Source organism: Lasiosphaeria miniovina (assembly GCF_030549165.1).
Source record: "Lasiosphaeria miniovina strain SMH2392-1A chromosome Unknown B0T26scaffold_3, whole genome shotgun sequence".
NCBI classification, from domain to species: Eukaryota; Fungi; Ascomycota; class Sordariomycetes; order Sordariales; family Lasiosphaeriaceae; genus Lasiosphaeria; species Lasiosphaeria miniovina.
This window is the reverse complement of record NW_026848222.1, coordinates 2,412,166-2,428,076: the sequence shown is the minus strand read 5'-3', so window position 1 is coordinate 2,428,076 and position 15,911 is coordinate 2,412,166. Positions and strand designations below refer to the sequence as shown.

The following is a 15,911-nucleotide window of genomic DNA, read 5'->3' as shown; positions in this document are numbered from 1 at the left end:
TACCTGAGCTTTCACAAGATAGTGCAACAGCCCGTCTGAAAATCGAAAGCCAAGGTCCCGCCCCCGGGACTTAGATGCGGCCAACAGGAAAGAAAGTGGTTGTTGGAGCGGGCGGCATTGGCGTTGGCGTTGGCGCTGGCGTCGAGGCGGGCGCGGGCGTTGACGTTGGCGTTGGCGTTGGCGTTGGCGTTGGCGAAGACGTTAGTGGAACTTGGGTGTCCGGGCTGGCGTGGACCTGACGAGGCTCGAGAGTCGAGTTGTTTGTGCACGGGTGCTTGTATCTCGCCGCCGCTTTCTAATACCATGATGCCTGCAGGGCAAGGCCGGTCCAAGGACGGGACGCTGTTTGCCACCTCTTGTGATTCGGAATGGCAAACACGGACCATGCCCTGCCCTGGGCGGCTAGCGATCGGGTCGACCTCCCTTCTTTCGGGACCCGCCAGCATGCTTGGCAAAAGGAGATCGACAGCGGGCGACCAGTCGGAGCGGCGTGAGCCTCCCTGCCCTGGCAATTCAGGGGCGTGCCCGTAGGAATTCCACCACCCACAAGGGGGGCCGTTTCAGATTTCTTGGCAGATCCCTTTCTGCCCTGCCCGCCATCCCCACTGATTGGCGAGGCGGTATTCGGGGTACACGAGCATGAATATGTGACCGCACTTCTTAAACACGTCGACAGCCGGCCGGGTTATGCATTTTCGGCGACTCGATCCCTCCAATGGCAGACAAGCCAGTTTGTCGAGTGTTCGCGTCGTCGTCGTAAGCAGACTAGGCGCGCATAGGTATCCACAAGCTGCAGGCCCTTCACTTGGCTTCTATTGTCAACATTGGCGGACTGACCGGCTCACTAATGGGCTGACTGGGCGAGTGTCGGATTCCGAACGGTCTGCAACGACGCGCGGTTGTGCACTTTCTCACCACATACCGAACCTCCCGCCGTCGACTAAATTGTCACATAGTGAGCAAGGTGGGCATTGGCTTTGAATTTCTCGCCGGCGGGGGAAAAGGGGGAGGGGGATGGCACAGCACGACATGACACTGTACCGGGCCCCGGCGTAGCATGCGGGGGCGCGATGGTCCTGTGCCTGTGCTTGTGCGAAAGCTAGTGCTGTGCCAGAACGCCCCTCACGCGCAGGACAGCATCTTGGAGACGTGATTTTTTTTGAACCAGACCTGGACCTGGGCCTGGGCCTGGGCATTGGCCTGGAAGGGCTGTTAATAAATAGCTAGGCGAGCGAGGTGCTCGATGCCGTGGCCTGGCATCTATGCTGAGAACAGTGAGCATGATTGAGACTCAAGGGCTACGCAAACTCGCAAGTGCGTGTCGGCAGACAGGTGCACAAGCCCCAACTCCACTGTTGCGCTCCCCAAACATGTTTGGGCCTTAGAGAGGTTTCGCTCGACGAGTCCAAAGCTGTGTGGACGGCTTTCGAATCCCAATCCATGCATGCATGAAGACTGAGCTGCTTGCTGGAGCATAATCCCGAGCTAAACTACACTTAGTTGAGTGCGGAAGGATGGCTGCCCGCTGCGTCCGTCAGATATTAGACAGCACCACCTTATAAGGCATCCGTAGAGAGTCAGGACTAAGGTTTCGCTCAATTGTGGAGTCCGTTCGGATCCTTAGGCAGACATCATGCTCGGCTACAGAGCTACACCAAGATGCGGAGAAGTAGGTATTCTCGGCAGAGCCAAGGATATAGTACGGAATCCATTGTACACCACCCAGGGCGACCAGCCATGCAATTCCGGGAGGGTGTTGCCCACCGTCCATGCCCTGGATGATCCGTATGTATGCATGTATGTACAGAGTATTATTAGGTCGATCGACGAAAGTCGGGTGGGCGGCAATGCTTCCAGAAGCTCTGCTCTTAGCTGGGGCTCTAAAGAGCTGCCGGCTGATCATTCTCATGACGGATATAGCTCTGGGTTTGAGCGACGGGGAGGGAAGGGTGTGGCTTGAGATTTATGTATGCAATACACATCTCACAGTAGTATCCTGGGCTGCCGCTGTTAATATGTAAGCCGCACTATAAGTAGTCCTAGAGGGTTCACTGGGACCCATTGGGGCGATCCTCGGGACGGCAGCCGATGTCGACTGTCAACATGCAAGCAAAAAGACAACCACCTTCCCGTCTTTGAGCGATCAACACCAAAAGTGAGAGCCGCAAACACGGCAATAAACGAAATATCTTGCCGGAAACTTAGAGTGGCCAATGACTATAGCTGGGCATTATATTTACATACAACACAGATATCCAAGGTACGGGGCAGGCACCTATCGATAAGCGCCCCATTAGAATGACGGCTCGAGGACTTGGCAAATTCCATCTCCAAGATCCATCCAGTATGACGTAGGCTGATCGCATATTCTCCACCGACAGATTCAGGCAAGAATGCCTAGACTAGGTAAGGAAGTTTATATGTAACAAGAAAGGCAGAAAAATGGAGGGCCTGTCGTACAATGAAAGATGACAATGCGCTTCTTTGCATCCATCGTGCGGCTGCAACAGTACCTAGGTACTTACTTACCTTAAGTAATGGAAAGGTAGGAGGTCGGTCTGGATGGTCCTGATAATTAGCAGCCCAGCTTTGCGCCGGCAACTGGAAAGCTACACTAGTAATAAGCACTGGCATCCTTGGCCAGGCACTTAGGTAGGCAAGTGCGAGTGCGAGTATGCAGTTTCCAGGGCACATCTTCGGGAGTGTGGCCGGAGCGTGGCCGGCCGTCCACCTGGTCCTGGCCAAACCACTGGCCAAAGAGGCGGTTGTGGCGGGTAGGCCAGGCCAAACCTCTCTGGCCGTGCAGCCGTCGTGAGCCGTCGTGAGAGACTGGACGAGAGTCAGCTCATGGGAGCCCCAATAGTACCTTAGGTATCCGTATAAGAAGATGGAAATGCGGCTGGCTCTGCCACCTGTGGAGTGCGAGGGTGCAGTTCAGAGCAGTGCAAGCGCAGTTCAAGCGCGCAGTGCAGGCAGGGCAGCAATCCAAAAAAAAATTAAATTTCGTTGCTGCAAGGAATAAAAAAATCCTGCCTTGCCCTGGCGCTGTTCTCGGTAGCTGCGTAGCTCAACCCCTAAACGGGTGTTTCATCTTGGCCCCCGTCCACTCATCCACACCTTCCCTTCACTCTTCTACTCGCCAGTCCTCAACCCCCGAAATTTGTTGGTCGCCCCACCGGCTTTCTTCTCCTTTCGAGTTGCCCATCCCTTTCTCCAGGTTCACATCGCACCTAATGACGCCTGTATATTGACTACCTCTTTTTATCTTCCTTCCCCTCCTTTCTGCCCAGGGAGCAGACGGCCGCTGCGAGCAAGACGACGCCTGAAATTCCCCAGGGTGCAACGGAGCAATTTGTGCACATCTGGCCCCGGCCAGCTTCCAGCAGCAGCCAGCCTTTCCAGTTCGTACGTCGATTTCCATCTTCCTTGGTCCCGACCACCCGTGGTCCCGGCCTCGATATTGTGCCGCCGTGTCCGGCGATCCACGCCCCCTCCTCCCCTGGCGCTCCCTTGCTGAACATTTAGGTCAATTCTTCCCAACAGTCAGTCGCCCTTGGTCGGCGACTCGGAGCATATTCGTCACGACCCCTTGTAATTGCATCTGCCAGCCTGCAACTATCTCCCCTTCCATTCTCGATCTCGGCCAAGCTCCTCGAGCTACATTCCTTGCACCTGTTCTCCACCGCGTCGTTCAGTGTCGACTCGTTCTTTAATTAGGAAGTTGTCGACGACCTTGCGCCCTTGTCATCGTCCGTCTCGCTCCGTCTTCGTCGCAGTCGGTACTGTGTCGCAGGTGGACCCGCCCTGCCAGCCGAGTCCCCCGGTTTTCCATTCACCCCCGGACTGTTTGTCTACGTGGCGTCCCGTCAGACCTGCCCTCCCCCCCGCTCGGCATATATCTCTGTCCCGGCGGAGAGAAAGAGAGTAAGGGAGCGCATGAGAAGGAGAAAGACAATACATGCTACTCATGAGGGCCAAATAACGTAATCGATAATGTCAACTTCAAGATCTAACGAGCATCTGACAATTGGCTATCCGCCCCAAACGGCGACGGCTCAGAATCGGTCGACGTCTCCGACGAGCACCTCGCCGAACGATCCACAATCAGCCACCAGTTTACGGTCTCCCTTTGGTCTGTCTCCGGGCCTAGCACCGTCAACCAAAATGTCCGGCAGCACGCGGCCTGTCGCGGGCTCGCCTTCTCATGAGATCCCACCATCTGGCCGCCTCTTCTCCAAGCGGTTAGTTGTGAAGTCGAGGGCACCCAATGTCTATACATATTCTAACTAAATGACCGCAGAGCTCGAGAGATCCAGGCGCAAGAAGGTGTCGCGGGATTGCCAGTAAATCCCTGGGGGGGCCCTCCCACCAGTGGTAACTCAACACCCCTTCGCGAGAACATTCCCGAGTCGCCCACAGATGGCTTTCCCGACTTTGCCCAGCTGCCCACCCCAGACAGCTTACCACAGACCCGGCGTGCTCGGGCGGGTACAGTGCCATCTAGGTTTTCGCCTGGCGGTGCAAACAACGGCTTGATCGGCATTCCGGCTCTACCCTCAAAGACCTCGCGACCGAGTCCGACGCAGACACCCTTCACGGCTACCCCGTCGCCGGGTCTCGAGCCGGTGGACAATGCGGCTAGCACCTCAACTTTACTGTCAAGACTGCGAGCTGGTTCCATGCCTCAGCGGAGTCCGTTTGCCCACATCCCGGGCACCAGTTCGCCTTTCGGACCGTCCATTTTTAGCAGTTGGAACCCCACCGGGCGAGAGAGAGGCAACACGCTGGCAAGCATTGCCAGCATAGGATCCAACGGCCCAAGTTCTCCAGCCCAGTCGCAGTTCTCGAGAGAGGGAGCTGCGGAGAGCGACGTTCACATGAGAACACTCGACTATCTTGGCTTAGCCGAGACACCTCAGCAATCTCGGGCCCAACTCGCCACCCCGTTCATACCTATGTTTGCCGACCTTAATAAGGCAGCAAACCGGATCCGGTCCTACTCTGTCAACAACAAAGATAAGTATGTCGACGAGGAGGACGATGACTTTGATTCTGAGAGCCTGTCAGTGATGGAAAGCCAGTATGCCCAGCTGCAAGATCAGCTTGCTGCGACGAACGCTGCAATCCACAACCATAACCTGGCCGTACAGGCGTTTGCTAATCAAGCCGCTGTCAACCGTCCTCGTGCGAGGACCGCTGGAGTCTTAGAGACACCGGCGTCCCGTATCCTGCGCAACTACTTTCCTACCCCGTCAAGACTTGACAGCCCCATCTCGGCGGCAGAAATTCGACTGCCAGATGAGAAGGAGTTTGACGACCTCCCCCAGGCCGTCGCTGCCATGTCGTTGGCGAGATCGAATAGCCACAACAACGGACTCTTGAGCGCCGACGAGCAAGGCCTCGAAGGGCCGACGAGCGCACTTTGGCTTGGCAGCATTCCCACTTCCACCACGACCTCAACGCTGACCGAGATGTTCAAATCGTATGGCCTAATATTGTCGGCCCGAGTTCTGACCCACAAGAACTGTGGCTTCGTCAACTTTGAGAGAGTGGATAGTGCTATCTCCGCTAAAGCCGCTATGAACGGAAAGGAAATTTTTCCTGGCGCTGGTCCTATTCGCATCAACTTTGCAAAGCCTCCTTCGGCATCCAACACGCCTGGTCATGACGGCGTGTTTCCTTCCCCAAGCCCTGATCCTTTTTCCAAGGCCCAAGAGAACGGGCAAGCCGGCGCGCCGGGGGATGCTGTGCCAACCGCAATTCCGAGCAATGTTACGCCAACTGTGCCTCCCCTTGGTGAGATGACGGCTGATATCATGGATATTGTCGACCAGTTTGGGGCCAACGAAGAGGACAAATACCGCATGTCCATGAGCTTACAGCAAGCGATCAAATTCACTGATTTCGTCGATGAGATTCCGCCTATCAAGGAACCTGCCCATACCAGGGTGCATGATGCGCCAAAGCTAAGGGATATCCGCAAGAAGATCGATAACCAAATGCTCTCTCTTCACGAGATTGAACAGATTGCCATTGATATGCTTCCCGAGATCGCCGAGCTTTCGTCAGACTACCTTGGCAACACGGTCGTCCAGAAACTCTTTGAGCACTGTTCGGATAACCTGCGAGACTCGATGCTTGCTGAGATCGCTCCCCACATGGCTGAGATTGGCGTACACAAGAATGGTACTTGGGCAGCCCAGAAGATCATTGATGTTTGCAAGACTCCGCATCAGATGAATTTGATTGTGGAATATTTACGTCCCTACACGATCCCCTTGTTCCTGGACCAATATGGCAACTATGTTCTGCAGGGCTGTCTCAAGTTCGGCTCGCCATTCAACGACTTCATTTTCGAGACGATGCTGAGCAGGATGTGGGAGGTTTCCCAGGGTCGGTACGGAGCTCGTGCGATGCGGGCCTGCCTCGAGAGCCATCATTCCACAAAAGACCAGCAGAGGTTGTTGGCAGCAGCCATTGCTCTGCACAGTGTGGAGCTCGCCACAAATGCCAACGGAGCTTTGCTTCTTACTTGGTTCCTCGACACCTGCACGTTCCCGCAGCGGCGGACAGTTCTGTCGCCTCAGCTGGTTCCATATCTGGTTCATCTATGCACACACAAGGTTGCCTACCTAACAGTCTTGAAGGTCATCAACCAGAAAGCGGAGGGAGATGCAAGGGACACCATTCTCAAGGCGCTCTTCTTTTCCCAAAACGACCAAGTTCTCGAGGCAATCTTGAGTGACCATGCCTGTGGTGCAACTCTGATTTTCAAGGTCTTGACAACGCCATTTTTCGATGAGGCCATTCGAGGGCAGGTTGTTGAGAATGTCAAGTCTGTCTTGATTCGTATCAAGGCGCAGCCGGGACAAGGGTATAAACGCTTGATGGATGAGGTGGGTCTCTCCACGCGGAGCGGTGGCGGCAGTGGCAGCGGCGGCAGCGGCGGCAGCGGCGGCGGCAGTGCCGGTGCTGGAAATGGTCCTCGAGACCATGGCAACAACACCTCTGGCGAGCGACAACGCCCGGCATCGCGTCAAACTGGCCTCAATGCCCAGCAGCAGCAGGCTCAAGTCCAACAGCAGCAACAGGCTCAGCAACAAGCTCAAGCTCAGCAGCAGCAACAGGCGCAGCAACAGGCGCAGCAGGCTCAGCAGCAGGCTCAGCAGGCTCAGCACGCGCAGCAAGCCCAGCAACAGGCCCAACAGCAAGCCGCCCAATTTACTAGTGCCGGAGCTGGCCAGTTCTACAATCCTCTCAACGCTGCTGCTAGCCAGGCAAACTATGAGATGGTCTATGGCATCCCCCGAAGCGAGAGTGTCGAGCCAAGCTTACCTCAGCAATTCCCGGCATATAACCAGGGACCGGTGTTCAACGCGTCCAACCCGCCCCTAGGCCCAGCTGCTCTCCAGCAGATGCAGTACCAGCAGTCCATGATATCACGAGGTGCACCCCCTATGGGCAACTACTATCCCGCGATGCAGGCTGGCTTTGGTGGATTCCAGAGCGGAAGCCCCTCTCTCGATCAGTACCGAAACCAACCTCAACCAAATGGGAGCCCAATCCAGCCTCCCAGCGCTCAGTTGCCAAGTGTTCCCGGCGGCCAAGCTCCATTTGCAGCGCCTGGCTTTGGCATGAACATGGGTATTCCTGGGTTTGCATATAGTAACCTCGGAGGGATGCAGAACGTGGCATATATGCAGGAACAAGTCAATTCTAGACGTGGGCGTGTAGGTCGCAGCCCGCAACCCGAGAGACAACGGCGCGCGCAGTAGGAAGCCAAACAGATACTTACTCTTCGTGTTCAGAAATAATACGGCTGCCATCGATTTGGCTCTTCGACGGCCTACTCCGAGCTCGCTCGAGCCTGTGGCGGCGCATACAGCTATTGACATGAGGGGTTTGGGCGTGTTTCCAAGATTAGAGCTTCATTGTTTTCACAGACATGCTCTCTGAGACCTGAGTCAAGTTTGCGGCGCCTCGGGAGCTGTTGTTGTCGTCTGTGTCAGCTGATGGCGATCTTGGTTGGTGTTCAGGGGGTGGGTTTACAAGGGCATGGCGTACCTTTTCTTGCTGTTCCTTTGACGGGTTCATTCACTTCTGCGGTATATTTTTATTGTTTGTTGGTTATTTTGGGTCGTCAAATGTGAATGTTCTCACCCTCCATGCAGGAATGGTCAGAACTTCGGCCGGGAGGCCAGCCGGAGTAATCATACGGCACCAGGAAAAGAGTGAAACATTACTCGGGCAGAACAAAACCAGGACCTTCTAGAAGGTGTCCGCGGTGTGTGCGCATACTTTCGCTTCTTGTAAACTCCTTTGTTTTCTTGAGAAAGGGGTAGTATACACTCCCACGCTTGATGTTGTTAGGGGTATGGGTGTATGAAGCGAGAAACCTGGGGAGGCAAGGAGCCGGCGGGGGTGCAGATGACAATGATTTCTTTCTTCTTTTGCCCTTCTCTCGTGTGGCGTCTTCTTTCTGCCGTTGTTGGTGATGATGATGATGATGTACTTTGGTCCTTGGGTTTTCTCTCTCTTCTACCTTCGCACTCTGCTTCGAGTTACAGACAACCCGCTTTTGTCGCTTTCTCCCCGTCTCTACTTCTTCTGTTTGTTCTTGAGGGAATATATCATTTTTTATACGAGGGGACCGAAACTGAAACATTGAAAAAAAAATGGAAGCCCGCGGAAAAGGAAAGGAAAGGCTTGGATCTGGTACCTGGTATACAACATATACATTTATAAATATACATGTACACATAGAGCCGCCCCTTTTGAACGCTCGCTCTTCTCTCTTAATGTTCGTGTCGTATACACTATTGTTTAGGTCTGTTACTTATTGAGACGGGCACTGGGTGGGTTTATGTGTTTGATAGCTTTCGAGACAAACAATTAATTAGTCGGTCATATGGTGACTTTCTGTATGACTTGCGCAAAAAATAAAATAAATAAAAACAACTAAACGCTCTCGCTCAGTTCGCCCTACGACCTACTTACTGGCGGGCTCTCGCTGTTCATTCGGCAAGGAGCATCCCGGGGTTTTTATCCCTGCCTACGAATCATGACTTCATCTACGATTGGCTACTGGGGCAAATGGGAAACTGAATACATTGAGCCACGTCAGCGAAACTTTCCAGTCTTTATCATGTCATGAAAGGCCCCGACGTATGTCCCAGTTGAGGGGAGTACTATCATGCTATATCTCCACTGTGAAGCAGGGGACGTTCAAGTGAACATGCGGTAGACACAAATAGGTAGGTGGCTATTAAAGCCAGGGCAATATAATAATAAATAATTCATTTTTGTATAGCATCTCGGTTGTGTCTATCAGTCTTGGGGACAACGCTGTCCTACGCTAGGTTAGCCAGTCCGACCGATACCGAGGCATCTCCCTGCTGCAAAAACCACCTTCCTATATCCGGCCATTCTTATGCCCATTTCTCTTTGTGCGTTCCTGTCCCTCGCAAAATCGATATATGACCATCCTGTAGAGGGAGAAAGACAATACAAAGAGATGAGAAATTTTCATGGTCGGTGGGAAAACAGGGAATGCAGGATGTAGAGGATAGATGGCAGAGGGACCAAATGCTCCTCGGAGGGCGGGGAAAGGGCCCAGGGTTCTCTTATTAAGTCACTGTCAATTAAGACTAGACAACAGCACCCTCACGCTTCCTGTCCCCTTCTGTTGTCGAGCGTATCGAAAATCTCTGCCGAAGCCGAATGAACCGCTCCCAAATAAACCGCTCTTTGAGGCGGAAATGAAGGATCTCCCACAATCAGGCTTTCCCAAGCGTCTCGGTTGCTCAATTCCGATGAGTCTAGGCCTAGGGCAGGCAAGGGAGGTCCAAAGCATAAATTTGCTTCGTGGTGAGACTTTGTTGGTGTCTATAAGAACTTGAGAAATATATCCAGTCTGCTGGGCAGCGGTGGATGCTGTGAATGATGACGAACAGCAAGCGCTATTATTGTCATGTTTGATTGTGAAATGCCGGATCTGGGCGCAAGGGCCGGGCAACCGGAAAAAAACTGAAGCGCACTTAGTCGAGGTCCATGGCATTGTCATCGACAACCGTCTTATCGCTTCGAGGCTCCAAAACAATACCGTCATCCCGTCCACGGTCACCCGTATCCTTGGATGGGGTAAGAGGGAGGCCGGCATCCTCTGGCTCCGAACTATCCTCGGCTAGAGCTGGAGGGCCCGGATCGGCCTCCGTGTTCTTCTTCTGCCCAGCTTCTCTGGTAGTGGGAAGAACGTCGTCAGTTGCTGCAGGAGAGGGCAGGTTCTTCCTGAAGCCTGCCTTGGCTGCCTGGCGTTCCGATTCGACCATGATGGTCTTTTCCGACGCGGCATCTGTAGCCTGAGAATTTGCGAGACTTGAAGTCGTCTCGGCCGCTTGTCCGTTAGGTGCGGCTGTGCTCAGGACTTGCTTTATTTCCTGGCGCATGTGTTCCATATAGACCAGCATGGCCCGTAGGCTCTGCTCATCAATATTTGTGAGGGAACCATTCTGGACGTGTTGGGTATTGGTCCGAGCCATTAGGCCTATGACGGACGGGGGCGCCTGAGCCTGCCGACGTTGTTAGCATTTCATGCAGAGCGCATCAACGACATACGCCCAATGCTTACCAGTAAGGTGTCGACCAGGGTTGTGATGGGCGCAGCACCCTGGCCACTGAGCTGTGCAAGGTTGTGGGCGGCTTGTTGCTCATCAAGGGTCCACGTGTTCAGCGACAGCTGCATTGGCTGCATGGGTTGCATCGGCTGGACAGGTGATATCGCGAGCTCTGGAGTGGGAGCTCTCAATTGCGGAATCCTCTTGCCCTTCCGATTCTCGCGGGCGCTGTGTTTGGAGTTAACTCGTGTTATGAAATCGGAGGGGGTAAGCAGGCGCGGATGAGACATACCGAGACAAAAAGTCCAGCTTGATGCCCTTTTCAGAAAGTCGCACCGTCTTGCCGTACGTCTCGACATCCCGCCAGCCGCTCTCGTCTTCGCTGGCGTCAAGCTCTACCTCTATGTGGCCATTGTTGACGTAGCCTCGGCTGAAGGTAGGCTCAATGACGGGAGCGCCCTTGATCTTGCGGAACCTGTGCGCAGGGCCCAGAGCTCCAGGAAGCCTGGCAAGTAGGTCATCAATGTGGCACGGGCATCGCCAGGTACGGAGCACCGGGGGATTGGCGAGCGGAGGGTCAAGACAGTCAAGATGCCAGAAGAGACCGCAGAGGCTGCATGGGATGATGGCGCGGTTTGACGAGCTAGACTTCTGGCAGTTGTGGCAAACGACGGCATTGCCATCAGCATCACGCAGTCTGAAGAAGTCTGGAACCGGCTCTTCTTCGGCCTTCTTCTTCCTGTAGGGGCACGAGTTAGCACGGAGCTTGGGACTAATAACTGTTGCACACTGGAGACAACATACTTTCCGGGCTTGGTAACCGTGGGAGTCTCCTCGTACTCGCCGTCGACGCCGGTTTGGACGCCCTCAAAGTAGTCGCGGACATGGTCCGGCAATCGGAATGCGCTCGAGTTCTTGGCGTCGAGCCTCTCGAGTAGAAGGGCGAGCGCGCCCGTGTGGATGGGGAGGCTTGCAGAGTCTCTGGCGGTGCGGCAGACATTGCAGAACCAGTCGGCAGGCATCGAGTCCTGCCTCAAGGGCGGGTCGACACACGAGAAGTGGAAGGACCGCGTGCAGCCGTCGCAGCAGACGAGCTCTCCGTTGCCACCACACGACGAGCAGTAGTCGTCATTATCGTCCTGTTGAGCACGAACACCAGAGGTTAGCGCCCCGTTGTCTCCGCCATCGCCAATGTTGCCGCCGTCGGCGTCGATATGCATGCAGGGCAGAGGCTAGAACCAGACCCCGGACAATCGAAGGGGGAAGAAAAGAGGGTCAGGGCAGCCAAGGTAGTCAGGGTAGTGGATATTAGTGCGGCAAATTTCGGCAAAAAAAAAGGGAAAGCCAGCCCAGCCCAGCTGTAGCAGCACCGCGTCCGCCACTAAAATCGTCGCCGTGTCCGCGCACCCTCCCCCAGCCCAGCCGCTTCGGTGCGGTGCTGCCCCTGCCTGCCAACCCCCATCTCGCATCGGCAGGCTTTGGTTTCTTGGGTTTGGCTTGGGCTTGAGCTTGGGTCAGGAGTGTGATTGAGGTGAGGAGCCGTAGTGACGCCAACACATAGAGGCGATTCACTTGGAATTTTTGCCCTCTTGCACTTGCAAGTGGCACTGCTCTAGCTAGCACCGCACCGCACCGCACTGGCACTGGCACTGGTGCTGGTGCTGGTGCTGGCGCTGGCCACCCACCCACTTCTGCCTGCTTGCCTGTCTCAGCCCGCCCGCTGCCCCCCCCCCCCCCCCGCGCCCTCACACAAAATCGACAGACCCAAGGAAAAATATGTTGGGAGTGTGGGGGTGGAAACTTCAGATACATAGGGGGATCGCGACAATGGTGGTCATGGTACATACCTCTTTGGAACCTGCACCGTTGCCACTGGGGCTATTACGCTCACCGCTGGCGCGAGGAATGCCTGCTGACGTGCCTGATTTCTTCTTCATCGGACTAGATATCGAAAGAAAAAAAAGAGATTAGAAAATGTCAGCAACCCGCACCTGCGTAGTTGTGTTTTGGTAGAATGTAATTAGTGACATGGGATGATGGCGCGGCAAACATACGAAGTTTTGACTCGCACTCCTCCTGTTCTAGGACGTTTGACAGTCCGCAGAGCAGGTGTTCCGGCGCGTGAGTTCGCGGCTGTAGATGCCATTTCGGATGCTGGGAAGTGCGCCGTCGTGGGAGACGGTTGCTCGTCAAGCTCATCGTGCGACCGTTTCCGTGATGACCGTGTGCTGCGTGCTGTCGATGCCACCGGGGTGTGGCGAGCGGGAGGAAGCGAAGACCGTGGCAGTTGCGATGCGGACGCGAATGTGGACGCGGATGCGGATGCGGACGCGCTAGTTTGTTCCTCAAAATCTAGTTTCGGCTCGTCCATGTGCGCCGGAATTCTGGTGTAGCTCTCCGTCACAAGCGTATCGACGCCTGCCGTCACCTTCTTGGCACTCTGTCGCAGGCGCAGCTTAGCATCGTTTTCGTCGATTCGGCCAACCTTGCTGGGGAAAGAGACGCCTTGGCTGCCCGATCGACCTCCCTTCTTCATCGAGTTCAGGTGAGGGAATAGAGGCGCGTCTACCACGGCAGGCATGTCATAAGGCTGCTGCTCCATGACGGCAGCATCGCCCGTCTCGGTTGCCTCGGGCGCCGCAGCAGCTTGCTCCGTGGCAGCGGTAGAGCGGCGACTGGCTGAGACAGTAGGCCGGGGTTGAGCGTTTGACACGTTTCCGTTCTTTCTTGCTGGCTGCGAGCGTCGTCGCTTGTTGATTGGCTTACGACCGGCGGCATTGGTGCTGCCTTTGGTCTCGGGCGTTGGGCTTGCTCGAGAAGGCGATCTATCAACGGTGGTACCCTCGTCCTCTTCATCCTCGGCCTGAATGCTAGCGGGTGGTGTCATGGACCGCGCGCTGGACAGGGAGGATGAGCTGGACATTGAGTTGTTTCGTGTCCGTCGTCGGAGAGGCGAGTCCGTCTTGGACTTTCCGTTGGGGCCGTGGGCGGACATCTTGGACGCCGACCCGGAATGGCGGTTTGATCTTCGCTTCTTGCGGACGTGAGCCTCGCGAGGCGGCTCCTGTACCTGCTCCTGCACAGGGTCGGGAGACGGCTCGCGCTTCGGTTCATGCTCTGGCTCCCGAGCAGACTCCTGCACGGGCTGCTGCTGCACGGGTTCTTGCACGAATGCGGGAGACGCCTCGGGTCCAGCTTCCTTTTCTGTGTCGGCAGAAGGGTCGCGAGAGGGCTCGCGATGTGGCTGTTTGCTGGGCGACTCGCCGTACTTGCGACCGTTGTCGTGGTCGCGATCACGGTCACGGGGCTCACGGGAGTCGCGGTTCAGGCGCAGCCAAGATATGTCAAGCTTGACGAGGCTCCCGTACGGCGCTCGCTTGGCCTTGCGGGGGGCGAAGCGGCTGTTGGTAGATGGCGGAACGAAATAGTAACAGCCTTTGTTGTCCTTTTTTCCTTCCTTCTTTTTCGCCTGTATGAGACGTGCAAATTCCTTGACTGTGCTCGAGTCGGCAGTCTGCAGGAACACCTTCTCAATCATGATGAGAAATTCTTGATTTGCACAGTTTTCATCATAGAGCGTGCGCAGTGCCCAGGCGGTGGGGTACCTGAAATAAACTATAGCCTCGTCCACGGCCACCTCAACCACCCTTTCGGTGCGTTCCCTGAGGTCGGCGATGCGAGACGTAGCCGTCGTCGTGGGCGATTGCTGTATTGACGAGAAGGATCCAAGCCTGGCGCCGCCGCTCGTCCGCGACGTGCTCCTGCGCGGGTCAAAGCCCTTTTGTGGTGATGACTTCCCTGGGGCCCACTCGTTATCCGCATTTCGCGAGCCAAGCGAGCGACGTGAAGCTGCAATCGCGGCGGCGCCTCTTGCGTCGCGAGCACGGTTCATGTCCATCTGGAATTCTTCCTCATCGTCGTCGTCGTCATCAACGACTCCGTCATCGTCGTCGTCTTCGTCGCCCGATTGATCATAATCCTCTCCTTCCTCTTCTGTTTCGTCTTCCTCGGGCGCTGAGGCAGCAACTGCAGGGGTGACGGCCGCTACTGGCGTGCTGGGAGTCGCCGCAGGGCGTTTCAATATGATGCGGATGGGGGTGTGCTCAGGGGGGGGAGGTGGCGCCTTTTTGAAGATGCCAACCTTCGGCATGGTGCCGAGAGGAGCCATGTTCTCGACCACGCCGTGACGCATCAGGCCGGCGTCCTGGTAGCTCGCCTTCACTTGCACGGGGGGCTCTAGCCAGCGGTGCATAAATGCCCTCGACCCATCTGGGCCGGCGCCAGCACTGGGAGCGCTGCTGGGAGCCCGCGACGGGGCGGCCGTGCCGTTGGGCGTGTGCTGGGGACTAGAGTATCGCGATCGCGTGGCTCTTGTGCTGGACGAGATTGTGGTGGCAGGCATGGTGAGGGTGAGGTGTGATTGTTGTGGTTGCGGTAATCGTTGCGGAGGGTTGTTCTGCTCTACTGCTCGCCCCCCTTCTTTTGATTGAACGGGGCAGCCAACACACCGTCGTTTCGCGCCTGCGCAGCCAGTTAGCATCGATGCAAATTCCAGAAGAGCGGGCACAAAATACCTCGCAGTGGTCCTACGACATGGAGCAGGCCAGAATCGTCGCGTTTGGACGGGTGGCACGCGTGTCGAGGGTGGAAGGTGGAAAAGGGTGGGTAGGGTGCAGCGTGTGCAGGAGACCGATCGAGAGCTCAGGTTCTCGGAGGTGACGGGTGAGAGGCCGACCAGGGGGCGTCCACGAGCCTGCTGCAGTCGCTTCAGGTCACTGTGCGTGCAGTGTGCAGTAAGCTCTAAGCAAAACGTTCCCGCGTCCTTCTCCTTTTTCGCCAGTGCCTGCACTCGCAGTTGAGATGGATGCTTAGGCTCCAAGCTAAAAGGAAAAGAAAGAAAAAAAAACACCAAGATGTGGTTTTGAGATTCCTATCTTCTTTTTCCGTAGAGTCAGAAAATGGCTTTTGACCAGTGTTGAGAGTGCGCGAGATCCAGGTTGTCGCGTCGCGCTTTTGCTCCTTTTTTTCCCTCCCTCGCCAGGGGCTCCTGTCGATTGTTGTGTGTGCAAAGTGGGAAAAATAGGTAAACTTCAGCAGGGGGGTTAGTATTGTTCTCCTTCAGGGGAGTCTCTCCTTCTTTATCAGCGCCCGCCCGCACTTCTATTCACTCCCAAGTCCCCGTTCACCTGCCTGCCTGCCTACCTTCAGCCTGCAAGTCTTGTCACGATGAAATGAAGCCAAGGTGAAGTGTCTCTCAATAGAAACCGAGTCGCTTTTCCTTTTTGTCTCGTTCCCTTT

The 15,911-nt window shown here is 55.6% G+C and overlaps 2 protein-coding genes across 2 annotated transcripts; one reads left to right on the top strand and one right to left on the bottom strand.

Moving 5' to 3' along the window:
• Positions 1-3,993: 3,993 nt before the first annotated feature.
• On the top strand, positions 3,994-8,067 carry B0T26DRAFT_770696 (uncharacterized protein; the record flags this gene model as incomplete). The annotated part of the gene is made up of 2 exons (XM_060446541.1): positions 3,994-4,241; positions 4,301-8,067. The coding sequence occupies 2 exons, from the start codon at positions 3,994-3,996 to the stop codon at positions 7,773-7,775; spliced, it is 3,723 nt and encodes a 1,240-aa protein (XP_060298244.1). The 3' UTR covers positions 7,776-8,067.
• A 1,970-nt stretch (positions 8,068-10,037) lies between these two features.
• On the bottom strand, positions 10,038-15,015 carry B0T26DRAFT_641949 (uncharacterized protein; the record flags this gene model as incomplete). The annotated part of the gene is made up of 6 exons (XM_060437394.1): positions 10,038-10,568; positions 10,628-10,814; positions 10,906-11,348; positions 11,411-11,752; positions 12,461-12,554; positions 12,668-15,015. 6 exons carry the CDS (start codon positions 15,013-15,015, stop codon positions 10,038-10,040), a joined length of 3,945 nt encoding a protein of 1,314 aa, XP_060298243.1.
• Positions 15,016-15,911: the final 896 nt, after the last annotated feature.